This window comes from Sparus aurata, chromosome 17, assembly GCF_900880675.1.
Source record: "Sparus aurata chromosome 17, fSpaAur1.1, whole genome shotgun sequence".
Classification (NCBI taxonomy): Eukaryota; Metazoa; Chordata; class Actinopteri; order Spariformes; family Sparidae; genus Sparus; species Sparus aurata.
In genome coordinates this window covers 12,824,837-12,844,011 of record NC_044203.1, presented here as the reverse complement: position 1 = coordinate 12,844,011, position 19,175 = coordinate 12,824,837, and the positions used below count along the sequence as shown (strand labels likewise).

The 19,175-nt window shown below is 43.4% G+C and overlaps 1 protein-coding gene across 1 annotated transcript in view; it reads left to right on the top strand.

Annotated features, from left to right (window-relative positions):
* Positions 1-19,175, top strand: part of znf407 (zinc finger protein 407) — a 161,063-nt gene that overhangs the window by 53,386 nt on the left and 88,502 nt on the right. Inside the window, exon 5 of the mRNA XM_030394872.1 lies at positions 16,260-16,334. Within this exon, the coding sequence (XP_030250732.1) occupies positions 16,260-16,334 (75 nt within the window). The remainder of the gene's footprint in view (positions 1-16,259; positions 16,335-19,175) is intronic.

Sequence of the window (19,175 nt, the reverse complement as noted above, 5' to 3'; positions counted from 1 at the left end):
AATCCACTTGTGGTTCATTTAATGAAACCACTGTTTCTCCTATATTTTCTCTGAAGACAGAAATATACTGTCTTCTCTGGATACATGCACAACTCCTACTGCTGGTATGAAATATTGACACACACATGTGGATACACTCCATCTTGCACATACAATCGCCACCACCCCCACTCTCCACCCAGCTCATGTTTACTTGCCGTAAATTGTCCTAAAGGGACACAGCCATAGATGATTTATGGTGCCAGAAATGATTAGATCCCATGTATTTTTACACAATGGACACATTTTTTTTTTTTGCATGTGGCGCCTTAAGTGGGAGCCAGTAGTCATTAATGACTGAATAAACAGCGCGTTCCCAACTTATTAAAATATAGCCTCATGTTTCCTCCCCATTACTGTCGCCGCAGCAGAGCCTTGGCAACAAATGACAACCTGCTTTGAGTGAGAGTGAAAATATTTATCTAAGAACGTATAACATGTCTGAAGATCTGTTTCGTTTAAAGACCGGCATGTGACAGAAAGTATGGAGTTGATTCAGAGCAGCATTTTCTCATGATTTAAAGCTGACTGACTGACAGTCTGACCGAGTTTTTCTGCTCTATGTAGCTGCTCAGGCTGTCCTTTAGTGGATCATTTGCAGATGATTTAAGGTGTTTTAATGGGAAAAAAGTTTCGAGTCCACCTAAGGCACTTTGACAAAACAGTTGAAAATGATCCCTACAGATATTTGAAATAATTAATACTTGTGATATTTTTGACACTATATGTCAGTTTTTCCATTTTTCTTTCATGTTCCAATCATGACGGTTTATCTACTAATGGTGATACTTTTGTGATCATAAGTTCAATTCAATAATGAATTTGTTAGATTTTTCCATCAGACCAACATTTGAATAAATGTTTCTATTTTTACCCCTTTCACACTGGGAAAAAAAATGGCGACTGACACCCGCTATAATCTTTATGTGAATGTGTGTAATCAGCATTTACACTTTTCTAAACAGCTTCAGCTCCATTTGGATGTGAAGCCCTTATTAAGTCAAGGCCACTGGCTCGCTTATTCTGTTCCATCTGTTTCTGTTAAAGCAGCGCTCGAACATCGTTCAGTCAGTGCTAAGTTTAAAGGACTGAAGTAAAAGAAAATCTAAAAAAAAATGTCTCACTCCTTATCAACTTTAGTTAACATCTTCGAAAAACTTTGAGTCTAATTCAGACTGCTGTTTATTGAGACTTTTTTTAAAAAGTGTAATATCGTCTGGATGTGGTCTGATGAGGTAAATGATCTGCTGCTTTCCTTCCTTACCCTTCCTTGTTTTTCCGGCACACAAGTAAAAAACAAAAAACAAAGGGCAAACTTGTCTCCTGGCAATTAACGATTAATTGCTTCGTGTATAAAATCTAAGAAAATCATGAGAAATGCCCATCATAGATTGCTGGAGCACAAGGTCACATCTACAAATGACTCATTTTGTCCAACCAGCGGTCCAAATCCCAAGGACATTCACTATACCATCATGTAAGACAAAGGAAAGCAGCAAAACAGAATACCACTGTGCACGCTGCTATGTTGTGCACATGCAGCAGTTTACTTCATGCCCAGATCTTCTTTCATACCTCTAACCCGTTTACTCTTCGCTCATGAGACTATTTGGACCTGTTGGTGTAGTTTGCACACACATCCCTTAATGCCTTGCAGAGGTTGAACACACACAGTTCAAGGTCAGTCTCCAATTCAGCTCAGTCCGGCTCACAGATAATTGTCAATAAAATTGATCTTTCTATTTTTTTTAAACTCTGCTCATATTTTTCCATCCTCCTCCCCTCCCCTAGACACTTCCCTTGACTCTCTCACTCTACTCTCCTTTGCCTCTGTCCTTCTCTTTTCATCTTAAGCCAGATAAGTCTGCCTCGACTGCCAAGAGCATCGAGTATCACTGCTTGCTCCCCCCCCCCCCCCTTATGTTCTTCTCACAGTGCACTGAAGCCATGTCGCAATTTCTCAGGGAGTTTTGATGCCTGGATGTCTCCTGTCTGGGTCCATCTCGTCTGAGCTGCAGCGCCGGCTCTATGCGATCTGAACTTCGCTGCCTCGCTGCAGGTCAGCCTTCACGGCCGATTAGTGTCGAAGCGCCACTTTGGTCACAAGTTGTCGGGAGCGCTTATCGTGAAGATCAACAGCGATCAGTCTCGCTGCTGCGCTCCCTCTCTCTGCATCTCCTCCCTCTTTCTCTCTCCTTTCTGTTTTCTGCCCTCTCCCCTTTTGGCATTACCCCCCCCCCTCCCCCTTCATGTTTTTCCCCTCAAATCACCATATTTCCATCTACATCTTATCATTGTTGTCCTTCCTTTTCCTTCCCACCTTCCCCCCATGCTGTGTCTCTTGCCGGATCCAAACAGGCTAAAAAATGCTTTTCCTTCCAAACATCTCCTCCTTTATGGGAAAACCTCATGAGGTCAACCAAGATGTGAATCGTAAAAAGTAAGGTTAGGACTACATTTTGCTGAGAGAATCTGACTTGCCTGAGCAGTTTATGTAATATCAGGTGTGACTTACCTTCTCCTCTTTGGTTTGATGGGTTGAAAATAGGACAATCCTACCATTCCTTTTACAAAGGTTGTTAAGGAGGTCACAGGAGAAAGTAACCCTATTCAACATTTAATTGTCTTGTTATGATCATCTCTGCTTTTCAGGTGTTTCCATAGTAACTTGGTTTGGATGCTGCAAAATCCAAAATACTTTTTTTGAGCGTACCTTGCATGTTTTTGCTTTTCCTATTTTTTTTTCTGTTGCTTCCTTTCAAAACAGAGAACAATTCTCAGAAACAAACATGCTTTAATGTTAAAGGTTCACTTTACTACTTTACAACGTTGAATAACAAAGAAAAGCACGCGAGAACTTTTTCAATTTAGTAAAGAACAAATGAAAATAAAGCCACTTTTTCCCACTCATCAAACCAGGTTTTTAGGTGTTTATTGGTCTCTCTCCAGTCAAAACAAGAACTTAAACCATAATCTCAGAGGGCAACTAATTTTTATTCACTTCTTCTTCGGTCTTACCTACGACTGCGTGAGCTGCCTCTGCGATCAACTCTGTACTGACTTCCCTTTAGGCCCGCACACTGCTGCGTCCTGTTTGTCCAGTCCAGGAGACACAGATTCAGTTTGCATTTATTCTAATCTCCCTCCATCCCTCTTTTCTCGTGGTGTCTCTGTACGCCGTCAGGCCTTGTCTGTGGCGCGAACGGAGACGAGTCATGTTTGGCCTGTCAGTGTGGCTGCTAGTGTCAGTATCTGGAGCTGCTGGTTCCTCTGACAGCGCTGGAGGGGCTGCTGGTCCTAGCAGAGTGCAGCCGTCACCCTGTGACACGCTCAGTGTCACCGATCCCCTCCGTCTGGTGACACGACACCCCTCCCCACCCTGTCCTCGTCTTTGCCTACGACTCCCCCCCCCCAGCCAGTGGCCTTTTCACTGCCACTCCGGAGTCACTCACTCAGTCAGTCACTTACTGCCTCACTGAGGAGTCTTTAGTAGGAGCTGACCTACATGTGTTTTTGAAAGCTGATACCAGTGTTTTGGATTGAAGATGGCAATCATGTTTACATTTGTTTATCACTATCTTTATCTTTTTTAGAAGGAGAGTTAAAATGATAGATAGATAGATAGATAGATAGATAGATAGATAGATAGATAGGGAGCCTCTGTGCACAGCAGGACTAAATATGTGTGTGATTTAATCTGGCCTTGGCGAGTGTGCAGCAGTGACAAATGGATGCTCACTATGAAACCCCCTCATCCAAGAGACAGTATTAGTTTTTGCTTTAATTACCAGCAGCAGTAATGTTTCCTATCCATAACTGTCGGCCTGCTAGAATGCAGCCTGGCAGAGGGGTGAGGGCCTTGTCTCTTCTCTCAGTGGGCCTCCTGTCTCTTCTCCCCCCCCAATCCGTCTATCCTCTCTCCCTTCCCTCCTTTCCCTCCTTCCCACCCTCCAACTCCCTCCCTCCCTCCCTCCCCATCCCCTCTGCGCCCGCCGCATCTTTCATTTCAATATTTCAATATTTATGCCTCATCTGAGAAAGTTCAAAGTCACAGTAAGGAGGCATAACTTTCTCCCGCCTCCCCGCCGACAGCGCAGGACCCTGCCCGGTGGACAGGAGAGGAGAGGCTGGCTGACGGCTGGACTCCCCTCCCCTCCGCTGGTCACTGGCGACAGAGAGAGAGAGAGAGAGTCAAGAGGCCTGGCTCGGGGATGTGAAGACAGACAGCCGGACTTTGAGTGTAACAGATACTGGATTTTTTTTAAAAACTGGGTATCACTTCTTTATCATATTTCGTGCTCATGTTTATTACGAATCCATACAAGTAGAAGAGAAAGGGGAAGGGTTTTTTTTTTGGCACTTGGCTGATGTGCCGTCTTTGGAACTGATACCGATATGAGGAAGTAAGACGTCAGGATATAATTTTTTTGGTGTGTTGTGTTTTTTATCGAACACATACAACAACTTGTAAAGCTGGCAGGATCGTTTATAGTTTAACAATAAACTGTATTGTCATAGAGTAAGTGAAGTGTTTTCTGCACTGTGTTCTTTAAAACCAAAACGTTTTCATATCGGCTGATATCCACAACATGCTGGCCGATACTGATACATCTGTCCAGAGGCCAGTATCGATATATTGGTCATGCTCCAGTTTTTTTTGATAAGAAGAGTGTCTTTCTTAAATTTGTGTCAAAAGCAGCTGCCCAATTTAAGCGTTTTCCAAAGACAACAGAACAATCGATCAATTCTTAAATTAATCATTACCTTTAAAAAGAAGTTGCATCATGTTAAGCCTTATTGGACAATATTTAATATTCATGTTGAAGCCCATGACACAGGGCTGGACACCCTCAGACAATATTAGGTTGCACAACATGTAGCACCTCAAAGGTCCAGGGGCAGCGCCAAGGTCCCACGGGTGCCTCTGTTGGACGTGTTATCCGTGTCTGAGCCCATGTCACTGTGCGACTACATTTTTCCTCGGGATCTCACTTGACCATCCCTGCAGAAAAATCTAGCGCCACATTTAATAAATAAAAGCGTCTGACAAGTCCGTCCTTTGCCATAAAGATCTTTGACAGCCGCCGTCTGGTAATAGATTAGCCTAATTACAGCGTCCCTGAGTTTAGATCACAACGTCACGTACTCAGCCTGTCGCTCTAATAGCCATTACAGCCACCACTCTCCACTCCTTTTCTGTTAATGTAAAGTTGTAAAGAAAAAGAAGGGGGGGGGCAGGAAAAAAAAAAAAAAGAGAAAAGCCAAAAGGAAAAGGTCGTCCTCATTTGCATGCAAGCCTTCATTAGAATATGCGAATATGCTAAGGACCGGAGCCGGCGCTTTGCATGTGCAGGTGATGAATGGCCAGTGCATCGCAGAATAGGCCGAGATGGAGGCTCCGTCACCCTCATCTGCATAGCATACTTTATTTACCTTATTTATTTATTTATTCATTTACTTTTGAGTGCTCGCTCTCTGTGATACATCTCGCAACTGAGGGAGGACCTTTTGCAATTTACTCCCCCCCCCCCCCCCCACCTCTCCACACTCTCACACTCGCACACTCTTCAATAAGACGGGGCTTTATTAAATGGCTGAATGAGAGCTTTGAGTTTTCACAAGGCTTTCTTTGCTCTTGATAAAAAAAAAGGAGACGGGGAATGTTTGGACGGCTCGTACTGTAAATCTTTTGTGTTTGTATACCACTTTATACGTCTCAGCGAGGACTTAAAAAAAGGCATTACAAAAGGTAGAAATTGGCTGTTTATTGAGCGGTGATTCAACCTGTGGAGCATCAGAGAGCGTCAGCGGTGGGAGGGAGGCCAGCCCCTGCTTGAGTGAAACCTCGCAGAGTGTTTTTCTGTCGATGGGGGTGCGTGCATGCGTGCATGGCGGGCTGGGGTGGGGTGGGGTTTGCGTGCGGGGTGGAGGGTGAGTTTCCAGAGAGAAACTCTTCTCTTCACTCTTCTCTGTTGCCGGGGCGGCAGATGGTGGGTGTCAAGACAACGGCAGCAATAGCCAAACAAAGATATCCTTTGTGTGTGTGTGTGTGTGTGTGTGTGTGTGTGTGTGTGCATACTTTCTGAGAGGTGTAGAAGTGCGCTAGCATTGAGTAGGAGGCAACAGCATCTATAATACCACTTGAACGGTGCATTGTATAAATTGCTAAGCTGCTCTCTCAGACTCCAGAAAGTCCATTGTTTCTTTTGATTTGTGACACCTCGCTGAGGAACTGCTGAGGAAACTTACTGAGAAAGTACCCCTCAATGACAGATGTCACATTTACAGTTTGACTTTCCCTACCCGGAGAGTGTGAACTTCCACTTCGTACAATCTTTCCTTTCCATCGACAGCTATGGTTCTTTGAGCCTAATAAGTCATTCTTTGATAGGATCGCTGAATATTAGATTAGTAGCACAGCGGTTTATTTTGCTCCTCTGGAGTGTGACCTTAGCTGCCCTTCACAGAGGCGCGGGGATAATGAGAGTGGTAGCTGGCCGACAGACAGGCCTGACATCCCAGCTACGCCCTTCACTCAGCTGGCTGAGGAAAAACGTCAATACAGAGGCCTTATGTTTTATGGATTATCTGCTTTAGCAAAACTATAGTGAGAGAAACACAACTCTCGCTTGTCATGTCGGCTCAGTTCTTTTTAATGTGCGAGACCACTCGCCCAAACAACAACGGTCGAAATTAGAGGCTGTCTTCTTTGTTTGTTTCTCTTCAGTTTTCTCTCTCTTCACCTCCCGCTCCTCATTGTGAGCATCCTCCGATCGCTCAGGTTTGAGCACGGTGACCTGGTGTTCTTTGATTTACCAAAACCTACCGTTCTAATTTTACAGAGCCATAGTTTGGGGTTTTGGACGTATGTTTGATTTTGTCATTTTAAATAGATCTCTGTCATGAATCTTGGCAGACGGGGTAATGTTTGTGTGTGTGTGTGTGTGTGTGTGTGTGTGTCCGGAACAAAGCCTGTTATTATGGACCTCCTGTGTGAATTAAACACACCCCACGCCTCCAGATTTTTGTGTGTTTATTTTTATTTCCGGGATTTAATCATTTATTTTGATAACGCTCTCTCTTTCCCATTCTTTCTTCCTCTCCTTCTTCACTCTCTTTTTCGTACATTTAATTTGTTCTCAGAGGACAGGCGGATAGAGTGTACAGTAAACAGACTGAATAAATCATGTTTGGGCTTTTCCTCCTTTTTTTTTTTTTGTTGGGGGGGTGTGGGTCTCAGAGATACTGTTAGTTTTCATCCCCAGGAGGCACAGGGGAGGCTTGCTGTTGTAAACGAACCCAAGTGGAGCCCTGTTATCCGCAGTTTAATCTGCCCACTGGGGGCCGGAGAGAGGTCGGGAGGGGGGGTGGATCATCACGGCTCCCGGTCCCTGAAGGAGCACTGAGGGTGCAGAGGTGGGGACGGAGGTGAGAGGGGTAGCTGGTGCCTTTCCCCTCAATTAGACTCTTTAACAGGGGACGAGGCCCCGCTGGCGTGTTTTCCTGTTCTAATGACGCCTGTGGTCAACTGGAAGAAAAAAAACTGGTTCCTGTTCCACCAATATATCAGTTTGACTGGCTGATTAAAAATATAGTGCTGACATCAGCGGTGTTGTCTACCTCTGATATAATGTAGCAACCTCTCTTAGCTCAGTTTTTATTCTTTTAAAGAAATCATTTCGGGCCAGTGAGGAAGGGTTTGATGTAACAGCTTCAGTTACATCAGTGTGTGAGTCTTGAAATGAAAGCAAACACCTTTTACCTTAAGGAGCGCTCTAAATTAATGATATCAGTTTGTCCTTCAGCTGCGTCCCGCGATCGTCTAAGAGCCGCTTCAGAAGTGTTTCCAACCTGCCAAGAATACCACTGTGCCAGAAACGGATTTTTGTAACTATAAATAATTGAATTTAATGCTCTTTATTTATCACCATAAAATATGGGGGTGTTCGAGTGCAGCATTTTAGACGAACAGTTTCACTGCAGGCTTTCAAATGTCAGCAGTTAGAGCTGCAACGATCAGACGGTTGATCGATTGGAAAGAAAACTAATCGGCAACTATTGTTAAACCGGCACTATGTAATTTCGTTCAATAAATTCAATTTGAATGGGGTAATAATACAAACTCCCCAGAAGACTGTTTGAAGCTAGAAAGTTGGCAGGGATCTGCCAAATATAAACAAACAAGTAAATCAGTATGAAATTCTGTTGTCCTTTAAGTTTATTAAGTTTCTCTAGGCACAAAAAAAAATCAATCCAGCCGGTGAAGCTCTTTCACTTCTGGTTAAAGTGTCCTCCCAAAAACCACGTAACGCAGCTTTGAATCAGTTAATCATTTTAGTCATTGTTCCAAGCACAGATGTCTGATCTGCTGGCTCCGGCTTCCTAAATGTAAAAATCTGCTGCTTTTCTCTGCTATGTATGATAGTAAACGAAGTGAAACAAAGCGATTCCAAGAGCATTTTTACGCAAATGTTTCGACATTTTACAAACTAAATGATTAAGCGTAAAAATAATCTGCAAATGAATCGATAATGAAACTAATCATTAGCGTGAGCCCTATTAGCAGTCAGACTCTCCTTGTAACGGTAATGTTTTGCTGTCTTATTAATCAACGTTATAAACTATATTCAGGAATGAATGATAATTTTTGCTTGGAGCATAGATTTAGTGCCAGAACAAGCTTAATAATATTGAAAGTACAGAAAAAAACACAAATAGGCTCTTTTCTTATTTCTCACTCCCCACCCTTCACCTCCTCTCCCAGTGAACACCGCACACACCTGAGGAGACCTTATAAACATAAGGAAACCTGCATTACAAATTACTGCACATCATAGAAATTGTGCAGCAAGCTTTTTAAAATACCAGCGCTGCCAGTGAGGCGCTTTGTAATTTATCCCTTCACGGCTGTTAGCTGCGCCGCGCAACGGTGATTTATTTGGTTTAAGAGAAGTTTTGTTTAGAGAGATAATGAGCAGGACTTCTCTTTAATGATTTAACACGGCGCGGTGGAAAGGAGAGGGGGAGAAAGAGAAAAAAAAAAAAAAGCCCATATATTTTTCATATCTTTAACTGCACTGCAGAGAGGAAGGGAAGGGAAGGGAGAGAGAGATGCATTAGCAGGGGAAGCTAACAGCCTTTAACAACCAGCATTTTTGATTCATTTTGTTTTTGTTGTGTAAAATGAGGCTTTCTCACCTCCTTGCAGCGCAGCAGTATTTTAGGATGTTATATGTATTTCATTTAAAATGTTTCCCGGGACATGTCCCGTCTTCAGCGCGGATAGTATTGTCTCTTTTTCTTTTTTTTAAATCCATAAAAGTGAATCTGTTTGAGCTGATTCCACACATTATGACCCCTACCACAAGTCTATTTTGAAAAGTGCCACAGTCACTTGTGTCGCTGTCTGCACCTTGTTCTTTATTCACCTCTCCTTTCATCTTTACACCAAATACAGTATTATTCCTTCTTGTTCAGCATTTTCAAGTTTTTCTCCCCTCACTTAGGATTTAAATCCCAAATTAAAGCAGTTAATTAGAAAATATAATGATGCTGAGTAGCATAATCTGCAAACAGTGCAATGACGCTCGGAGCTGGGGGCTCCGTAACACTGAAACTGCCATGGGCGCATAACGATGATGATATCAATAATAGATTACTTCATCAATCGCTGTTCTCTTGAAGATGGAAATGCGCTGTTGGGAAGGGACTGAATTTTTAGTTTTCATTATTATAATTTTTTTTTTTTTCTTCTCTTTCCTCCCTCCCTTTCGCGTAGCTGGAAAATGTCTGTTTCATCTCACATTAGGGTGTGCTCTGCATAAGTGCAGGTGGAACTTGCTCTCCCTCTAAATGATCCTTTAATGGAACAGTGTGCACTGGAGCTGGGAACTCTATGGGGCGCTGCCACTGTCGATGAGAACTTCGCCTCAATCAATCCGTCAAGCCCCATCACCTGCCTCAGCAGATGATCCAAAAACCCCTTTGGAGAGGCAAAGTGAGCTTTTTATGTACCTCCTCTAAGACTAGAGGACACACACGCGCACACGCGCGCACGCACAAGCGGCGGTATCATAAGTGAGAGGTGTCTGTTTCATTGAGGGGCTTGACGTTGATCAGTCGTCAGAGAAACACTTTGCCTCTCTTTTATTTTTATCAAGATCATCTTAGAATAGATCAAGTGCTCGCTTCGCTCTGGCACGGGCACGAAAACAAAATCAATTCGGATGTTTTATTTATTTATTTTTTTCCTCCCCAATATCTGTTACATTATGGGATGTTTCCATAAGCGGATCTCTTAGAAGCCCAAGCAATATTGATGCCAAGTCGCCTCCTGCTTCCGTCAAACAAAGCGACAGCAGCACAAAGTGCATTTGCCTCTGCTTCCCTCCCCAGTTCACGTTCACTCCAGCTTATCTAGCTACTCCATCATGATTTTCCATATTCCTTCATTTCCCTTCTTCCTCTCCTGTGGCTTCTCTTTCTCCATCCTTCCATCACCATCTATCTCCACATCTGCAAATTTGACACCACATTTAGTTCACCCCATCTACTGCTACAGGCCCGTTTGTAGAACATCCATTAAACTCGGGCCTGTAGACTCAGCAGAATCCCTCCTTCCTCAGTCCCTGCTCCTGACGTCTGTCTGTCTGTCTCTCTGTCAGGCAGAGCAGTCGTTCCGTCTGTCAATAAATGTCTTATCTTTCCACTTCTTGTTCCTGTCTGTTTATCTGTCTGTCTGACATGTCGGCAGCTGTCTCAGCGCTCCAGGGTTGCTGTCAGCCAAGTGTTGGTTTCTGTTCTTCTGTCAGTTCACCTGCCTGTCAAACCTTCTCAGATTAGACATGTCAACTTACCTCCAGGTTTTTCCGCTACTCCGGGATGGCTTTATAAAAAAATAAACAAGGAGGAAGCACATTATGTTTACTCAGAAGACTAAATTAGTTGTGGCATTGTGGAATGTACCTCTTTATGCTATGCTTCTCCCTCTTCAGTGGTAAATATAGTACGTGGGTGCAGCAGCCTCAGATATTAAATGTGCTAATGCATGTGTAGCGTTTCTTGTGTCAATAGATCACTGACAAATTAATTGTGACGCCTTTGCAAAACTTTAATGAGAATGATGACTGACACACGAGTGGCACTGTTCTCGCAAGTGTTTCTAATTTAAGAACCCATTTCCCGTCACTCCTGTTGCTCCTTTGGCCACTTACCCCGTAGAAGAAGACAAGGATGAGGTTATATAAATCCACTGAAGAAAAGACAAAAAGGGAAAGAATGGATGGGAAGAAATGGGATGAAGAGGTCCTCACAAAGCGATGTAATACGAGAGTAGAAATGGGGTGAGAGATGGATGGGAGCAGGTGATGTTGATACGAGTGGTCGAAGAAACAGAAGATGGAAGTGATGGGAGATGGAGGAGGCTGAGATGGCAGAGGAGATGGAGGGAGGAGGATGCAGAGGGGAGCTACCTGCTGCTGATGGCAGTCAGAGTCAGTGAGGGATGGAGGGCGATCCAGCTGTGACATTAAAGCAGCAGGTGGAGGCCATCATTAGGACTGGCGCAGGAGGCTGGATGAGCTCGCACACACTCATTTCTTTGGGGCCCAGCGGACCACCTGAGTGTGTGTGTGTGTGTGTGTTTGTGTGTGTGTGTGTGTGTGTGTGTGTGTGTGTGTGCTTCCCCTCAAAAAGAGCTGAGGCATAGACCCATAACTTCCGAGCTCATCCCCACCTCCCCCCTTTTCATCTTCCTCTCATGGGGCAGAGCCTCGCTCTTCCCCAGGTTTCGGCGGCTTCACCCAGTGAGGGTTGAGTGGCTCCTACATCTGGTAGCTCCCTCGTAATGGTTTTTTGCTAAACTTCCAACCAATTACAATACGGAGGTTTATTTGATTTCAGCTTAATTTTTCACCTCATAGCTTTTCCTATGTTGCGTTCACTTCGTCGCTGCGCACAGCAGGACGCGTTTAGATGTTCAATTGTTTTCAAAGGAAAAACGATAAGAAATTGGGTCAACTGTTCCCTCACTCCTGCAACCATAGTTATGACAACACAGCTGTTAAAAGGTCTAAAATACGTGCGCCTCTTTTATCCACCTGCTTCTTTTGTAGTAGTATATGTAGTATCTAAAATAGTTTTGCTTTTGGTGAGGTATATTCCAAACTGATATGAATATGAAAAGTTACATACACACAGATTTGTTCATTTGTCCAATTGTCCAGTATTTTGTTAAAACTGTGAGAGACAGTAGTAGTAGGGGTGGATATAGTAATTTCCATATTAGAGTACTAAAGCACTAGCAAAAATATTAAACCTAAGAATATGGTCTGTATGAATATCACCTAAATTTTTCAGCCATGCCATTTGTGCACTTGATGCCATCAGGTATCAGGTATCAGGAGATGTCAGAAACGAAATGTCTCTTTTACTTTTCAAGGTTGTCAAAACCTAAAGAAACCAGCGGAAAGTAACTTAGGCAAAAGTTGGCAAAGTATGTCATGTCTGACCCGGCTCTATCCCAGCATGCCTTGTGCACAGCTCTCGGGAATGGATGAGCATGATTTGAAGGGCGGTGGGCTATGGTACGTGTAAGCCGAGTGTTGCTCCAGGCTTTTTCTTAGATCTCCCATCCCTTCCGGACCTGTAGATGGGCCTATCCAGGAACACCATTAGGCAAATGAAGTTGTTTGTATCAAATATTGACATGTTATCTCTTCATCATCAGGCGGCGGGAGGGAAGAGAGAGAGAAAGATTGTAACTGTGGGTAATTGAGCCGTGTCTCCCCTGCTTATCGGTAAAGCTCCGGCACGTCACGGACCTAACGAGCTGTGGCGCGCCGATTAGTCTGAAGGGAAAGTCGAACGTGAAACACCAGAGCCTCCGTCTTTCTTTTTCCTTTCTTTCTTTTTTTTTTTCATATCTGCAATGGATATTATGAGCCTCCCTGGAGGGCAGAGGCACAGCCTTATTAGTTCAATTCATGGGGGGGAAGAGAATTGATATGGATGAATGGCATATTAAAGTATCCCTTTGTTACAATAACCATCAAGGCTGATGGTTCGGGCTGATGATGCAGCCCAAGGCAGCAGGACGACAAGCTGAGGCCTTGACCTGGATGGCAGAGGATGCACACACACCAAGGGCAGGGGGCTGATTACACACTGCCTTAAACAAATGGATTTGCCCCTTTAACATTTAGATATGGGATATTTCTGTGTGTAGGTGTGTGTGTGTGTGTCTGTCTGTGTCTGTATGCATGAGAGATCGGATACTTGTGGATGTCTGTTTTTGTGAGCAAGGACTGTCATCTGTCTGAATTTGTATTAGTACGTAGTGTGTGTGTGTGTGTGTGTGTGTGTTTGTGTGTGAGAAAATGCTGCCTGCTTTTTATCTCCACATTATCAGGGATAGTAGTTTGGGTGTATTAGATAATCATATGGTGAATAGCTAATTGTGAATGTGTTATCATCACCATTTGTGTGCATAATGGGTATTCATATTTTTCCATTTGTGCACGGTTATTTGCAGTTGTGCATGTTGTTGTTGTGCATTTCTGTGAATATTAACACCCATTTATGCGTGTGAGTGTGTCTGTGTGTGTGTGTGTGTGTGCGTGCGAGCGAGCGCGTACATGCACGTGCGTGCGTGCAGACAGTGCCAGGTGCCTCCACAGGGCATTACCCATCTTGCACTCGTGCCACTCGCGGAATAATCCAGTAAAAAATGGGCGAGATGAGAATCTCACAACATGCCAGTTTGATTTGTACCCCTCGCTATCAAAGAATGCTAATTAAAATCATATTTTGCATATGTCTTGTCTTTCATGCGCATATGCAAATTGCCCCTGTTGCCTTTCAGCACTCTGTAATTAGGTTTATGAAGGACAGCTGTAATACATAATTAACAGAAATGTTTGCAAGCTCTTTTTTTCCCCACGTCTAAACACGACGACTTAAACAAGCACGTGTGAAGAGTTCCAAGGCTGTGCTTTTCTCTCAAATATATCGATTAATTCTTTCACCCACCCCCACCCACCCACCCCACCCTCTTCGAAACATCTTAATTATGCTGTTTGTTTATTTATAGATGGTGCCGTCATTCAGAAGCACTTCCAGTGGGCCAGAGAAGCTCAGCATTTTGATCTTGCCATTCCCCCTGATTGGAGTATACAAGATTTAGTCATACGCTCGCTTCCAGTTTAACTCCAAGGCAACATTCTGGACGGGTGGATGGATTGAGTTAGAGAGGATTGAGAAAATGTAGAGTGATGATAGCGAGGCAAAACTGTGGAGCGTGTTTGAATATTTATATGGTGGTCTTAGTTAGCGTCGGCCTCAGGGGCCTCCATGATGGACGGGACTCTGGGGCCATGATGGGATGGAGGACACAGCCGCTGTGTGTGTGTGTGTGTGTGTGTCCAGACGGCTGACACAGCGACATAAATGGTGAAATAATTATGCTTTCGCTTTCTGAAAGACTGACTCCTAAAGTTAGAAGGAAAGCTTCAGAGAGGCACAAACAGGCTTCGCCCTTAGAGAAAACAGAATAATGATCTACTTGGAAGAAAAAGGAAAATAAGTGAAAACCTCCAGAAGAAGAAGAAGAAGAAGAAATGGGAGGAGTGACAGCCGAGTGTGCGCAGCGACGGTGCCAACCACATGACTGTCGGTTCAACTCCCTCGGCCTCTTTCATGTAGCTCCATCCGCTGCTCTCAGATGTGGTCATTGTCTCTCAGTTGCACAATAATGGGAAGTGATGGGTGCTAAATGAAAAGGCCAGGGGATGAAAACACTGGTGAAGCAGCTTGGATGTCAGAGTAGTTAGTCCTGTCATCTGTTCATTATGTTTTCACATGCTGTTTAGGAGACACGGTAAACTCAGGGCCCTCGACAGAGTCAGGACATTGTGGTCACTGTCAAGTCGTGGTACCACAGTATTTTTTGACTATGTGTGCGTGTTACTGCATGCACTGTACATACATTTGAATCCTTGCACATGTGTACGTATTTGTTTGACACATTGATGTACAACATGTGGAGCCCTTTGCCCAGATTCTCTTTCTACTGTCTGAACCAAAAAGGTGCCTGTAAAACAAACATTCTCAAATGTTACAATCCTCTTGTGGTACAAAGTTTGGATATACATTTTTTGTCCGTTTTCCTGGTCTGTTCTCAATTAACAGAACAATAGTTTTCCACCCAAAGACCTGTCTATGGCAGATTATATATCAAACTCCATGTCATATTGGGTTTCTTCGGAAAAAGTCAAGAAATGTAAGAGAGCCGTGGGTTTGTGTTCGAAAGTGTCAAGTAGTGGGACATACTCCAAAAATGAAAAAGTGAAATAAAGAGGAATGACCAAAATAAGGAGACAATATCTTTTACACAGCATCTTTTCCTGTTTTATAACTCAATGTTAGAAACGGCCACAAAGAAAAAATTTCCTCATATCCACCCATCTGACTTCAAGAATTCTCATTTATTCTTTTCACTACATGATTGCAGAAGCTGTCTTCTCTTATAATCCTAGCACGGTGTTTCCATTGAATACATTTTATAGCGACAGCCCACCACTGCAAAATCGCCGCCGCCGCCCCTACTTCAGAATTTGATCAAATGTCAAGAAATCGCAATTGCATGACTCAAACCGGTTTCAAACAAACAGTTGTCCGCTCTCTTTCCAATTTCCAAAAGAGTAACCGGAGCAGTGACGGGATGTTAATCACTCTGAAAGTCATGGCAATCAAATAAACAACGCCCTGAGTACGGCATTTTCTCCACGGTCAGAGTGACAAACAGGACAGACGATATGATAACGCCAGCGGAAAACAAGAAAAAAGAAAAGATTTTGTTAGCTTATGTCTGTTTGGCGAGAAAATCTCTGAAGGCTTACACCACAATAGTTCTGTAATAGGAAGCTAGGCTGAGAGTCTCTAAAGTGTTTTGGTTTGAGTTATCTTAAATTAAGGATACTACCTTTAAATCTCTCTTATCTGCTGAGTTGGACACACAGAAAATTTGATGGTGCGTTCAGTTGCTCCTCATGCACAAATGTATTTTCGAATGCCTAAGAAGCTATAACTACATGTTATTGCCCATATCCATTTGTTTGCTTGTTGGTTGGTTGTGTTTTTTCTCTCTTGTAAACTTACACAGTACCAACTCTACCACAAAACGTATGTCTCATACTGTCTCATGTTTTGTGTGTGTTGTGTAGATGGGCCTTTGTGATGAAGAAACACCTGAGCACCCACCTGCTGGGTAAACATGGAGTCGGACAGCGTAAAGAGAGGTAGGTTAAACAGCTGCATTCAGCACTACAGGTCATAATCTGCTTTTTGGTCTAGAAGAAAACACGTGTTGTGAATATGTTAATTCTAAAACTAACTTTACAAAAGAGAGAGTTAAATTCAAATATGTTTCCCTGTCCTGTGGCCTGACTGTCAAGTATTTCAGCCAGTTTCCAGCAAACTAAAGTGAGAGATACAGCAGGCAATTAATTCTTGATTTTAAAGGATGACTCCTACAACCCCTATGGAGGCCTGTAAGCTTTTAAGCAAAAAGTCCCTACTAATTACAGTAAATTTCAAGTTAAATATAACTCGAGATCCTCCCTTTCCCTAATGAGTTAAATGGCTTTCACTCATTCCGTCTGTCTCTGTCTCTCGCTCACATCCCTTTTTTCTGTCAAACTTTATCTTCCTCCCTCCCTCATCTTACTTTCTGCTCTCCCTCTTGAATTAAGGATGAATGATGTTTCTTTTACCATTTTTGTCTGTGTATGGGAGTGTGTGTGTTTTTCTGTGTATGTGTAATGTCTCCCGCTTGGCCCTGTCTATCAGAAGCAGAGCCCTGCTGTCAGCGTGTGTGTGCGTTGTGGATGTGTGTGGAAAAAGAAAGATGAGGAGATGAAGTTGTGAAGCCCCCGTCCCCACCACCACCCCTCCCTACCCTGACAAGCCAAAACGAGACGTTAAACACCTCTCAATCTGTCAAGCGAGCTGCTAAAATAGAAACAGACCCGCTTTTTCATTACTACGCAACCGAATTGATACTTTTGACAACGTGTGGTATTAGATATGACAAGTGGCCTCAGATATGGAAGTAAGCAGCCCGAGCAGATGCCTCTCCATCTCTCAGACATTATCAACTAAATTCTTACTGTCAGCTGTTCATCTGGATTAGATGGAAACAAATCTTCATATCCTTGACTGCTTCAAGTTTCTGTTTCATACACATTCTTCACGGCTGCGACCGGCCTGTTCGCCATCAGCCTGACTGACCAGGTACTTGAACCACTGACCTCCCACTCCACCATCAATGCTCGTATTGTCCAACTGGGACTCATCGGCATTTAAAGGAAAGAGCAGAAAGCAGACTGCAAGGAAAAGGAAAAAACAGTTTTCAAATATAATTTAACCCTTTTTCTTCCATGAATGTAGTTTGCTATTACTACTACTAAGTGTAGTGTAGTGAATAAAAAAACAATGATTGGGAGAAAATAAGTGAAAGAGGCATTTATCTCTTTTCGACCAAGGTGGTTACGGTGCTGGGTTGGAGCCAGGGCCTACTCTGGAACCAGTTCTTTCCATTTTAAGGAAAACTGGTTCCAGAGTGGCGTCAACACTTTGCTGGCCTAGAACAAAGAACCACTTATGTTTGGGGTGCGGGGCAGTTTAACTGTGAACAAGGACCAAATAAAAAATAAGAAAAAGATTTTAAGTATTTTTGTTAATGGTAGCAACCGTGGTTCCGAGGACCAGTCATGTTTGGATGTCAAAATAGGCACATGAAGCCAGGAGCGAGCAACACTTAAGAGTTAAGAGTCGATGTGGTCCACAATATTTGGAGACATATACAGTGACTGAATGACATGAGTCTACGGTGGTTGAACTGACTCTGAACCAGCAGTAGTACCAGCCCCGAACCTGCTCTTTGTTCACTTTGGTTGAAAGGGACAGTGATGATTTCACATAAAAGCACAAGTGAAGGCACAGCGGTAACAAGCCAACTCTAACTTTGTACTGGTACAGACAATTGAAGGTGGAGGTGATCAAGCTGCCATTGATGTGGTGGCATCTCATTCATAACCCACACAGTCGTAACACTGTATTTATATGAAGGATTTTACTTTTTAACCACTTTTTCCAAGAAATCAAGCAGGAGATCCTGTAGAATCTGTTTCATGTTGAAAGAGAATTCATCAAATGCCATTAAAACAAAGTTTTAATAGACGGCGAGATGGCCTGTGCTGGTATTTGCTGCTCAAACAATAAACTTCAACGTTGGAAACGGAAAGTAAAAATCCACAAGCCTGTGCTGCATGAAATCAATTAAACTTTGATTCATCTCCATTAAATCCTCATGTTTGCATAATTAGCAGCATGCCTACAACAGACCGCAACGACCGGTGTCTGCCTGCAGTGCACCGCTGATCCCTTACTGACTTTGCTGGGTACAATCTGCATGTGCTTCCCTGCCCTAATTCAACTTGTACACTTGCACATGTTTCAGATTTTTATTCCATGATGTTTTCATCTGATTTCACTGCAGGAAAATCAACTGATTGCAAGTTTTGAGATTGAATAACTTGCACATTAACACAAGGCTACCAATATGTCAGAGGAGATGATCGCTGCCATGACACAACTGACACAACTGGATCTTTGCTAATTTGGTAATTCAGCACATCTGAGAAGTGTTGTTGTAGCCAAAGCCACCAAAAGCACAGCATTTCAGTATAAACGTCTTACCCTCAGATTCTACTGGGCCCATCTCGGCTGTGTTTCACCCACAGTACAGTCGCCAGGGCTGATCGTGGCCGTTCTCGACAACGCTCGTGTTTACACTGGCTTTCGGGTTTCAGTAGTGTCCCAGAAACAGCTTTTTTGCTCTGCTCCACTGAGAATAAGCGCGGTGTCTAATTTTGACGGAAGCGGACCACAGCCACGTCAAACTGCACGGAGCAGACCGAACCAGACAGACCACGAAGTCAGACAGCAGATCGGCATAGTGCATCGGTTAAATTTTCAAAATAAAACAACGTGTGCCGACTTGGGATCTACAGCACATGAAAGTCAGGAATATTAACAGTAAACACACTTACAGATGAAAAGACTGAACTACGTAGAGC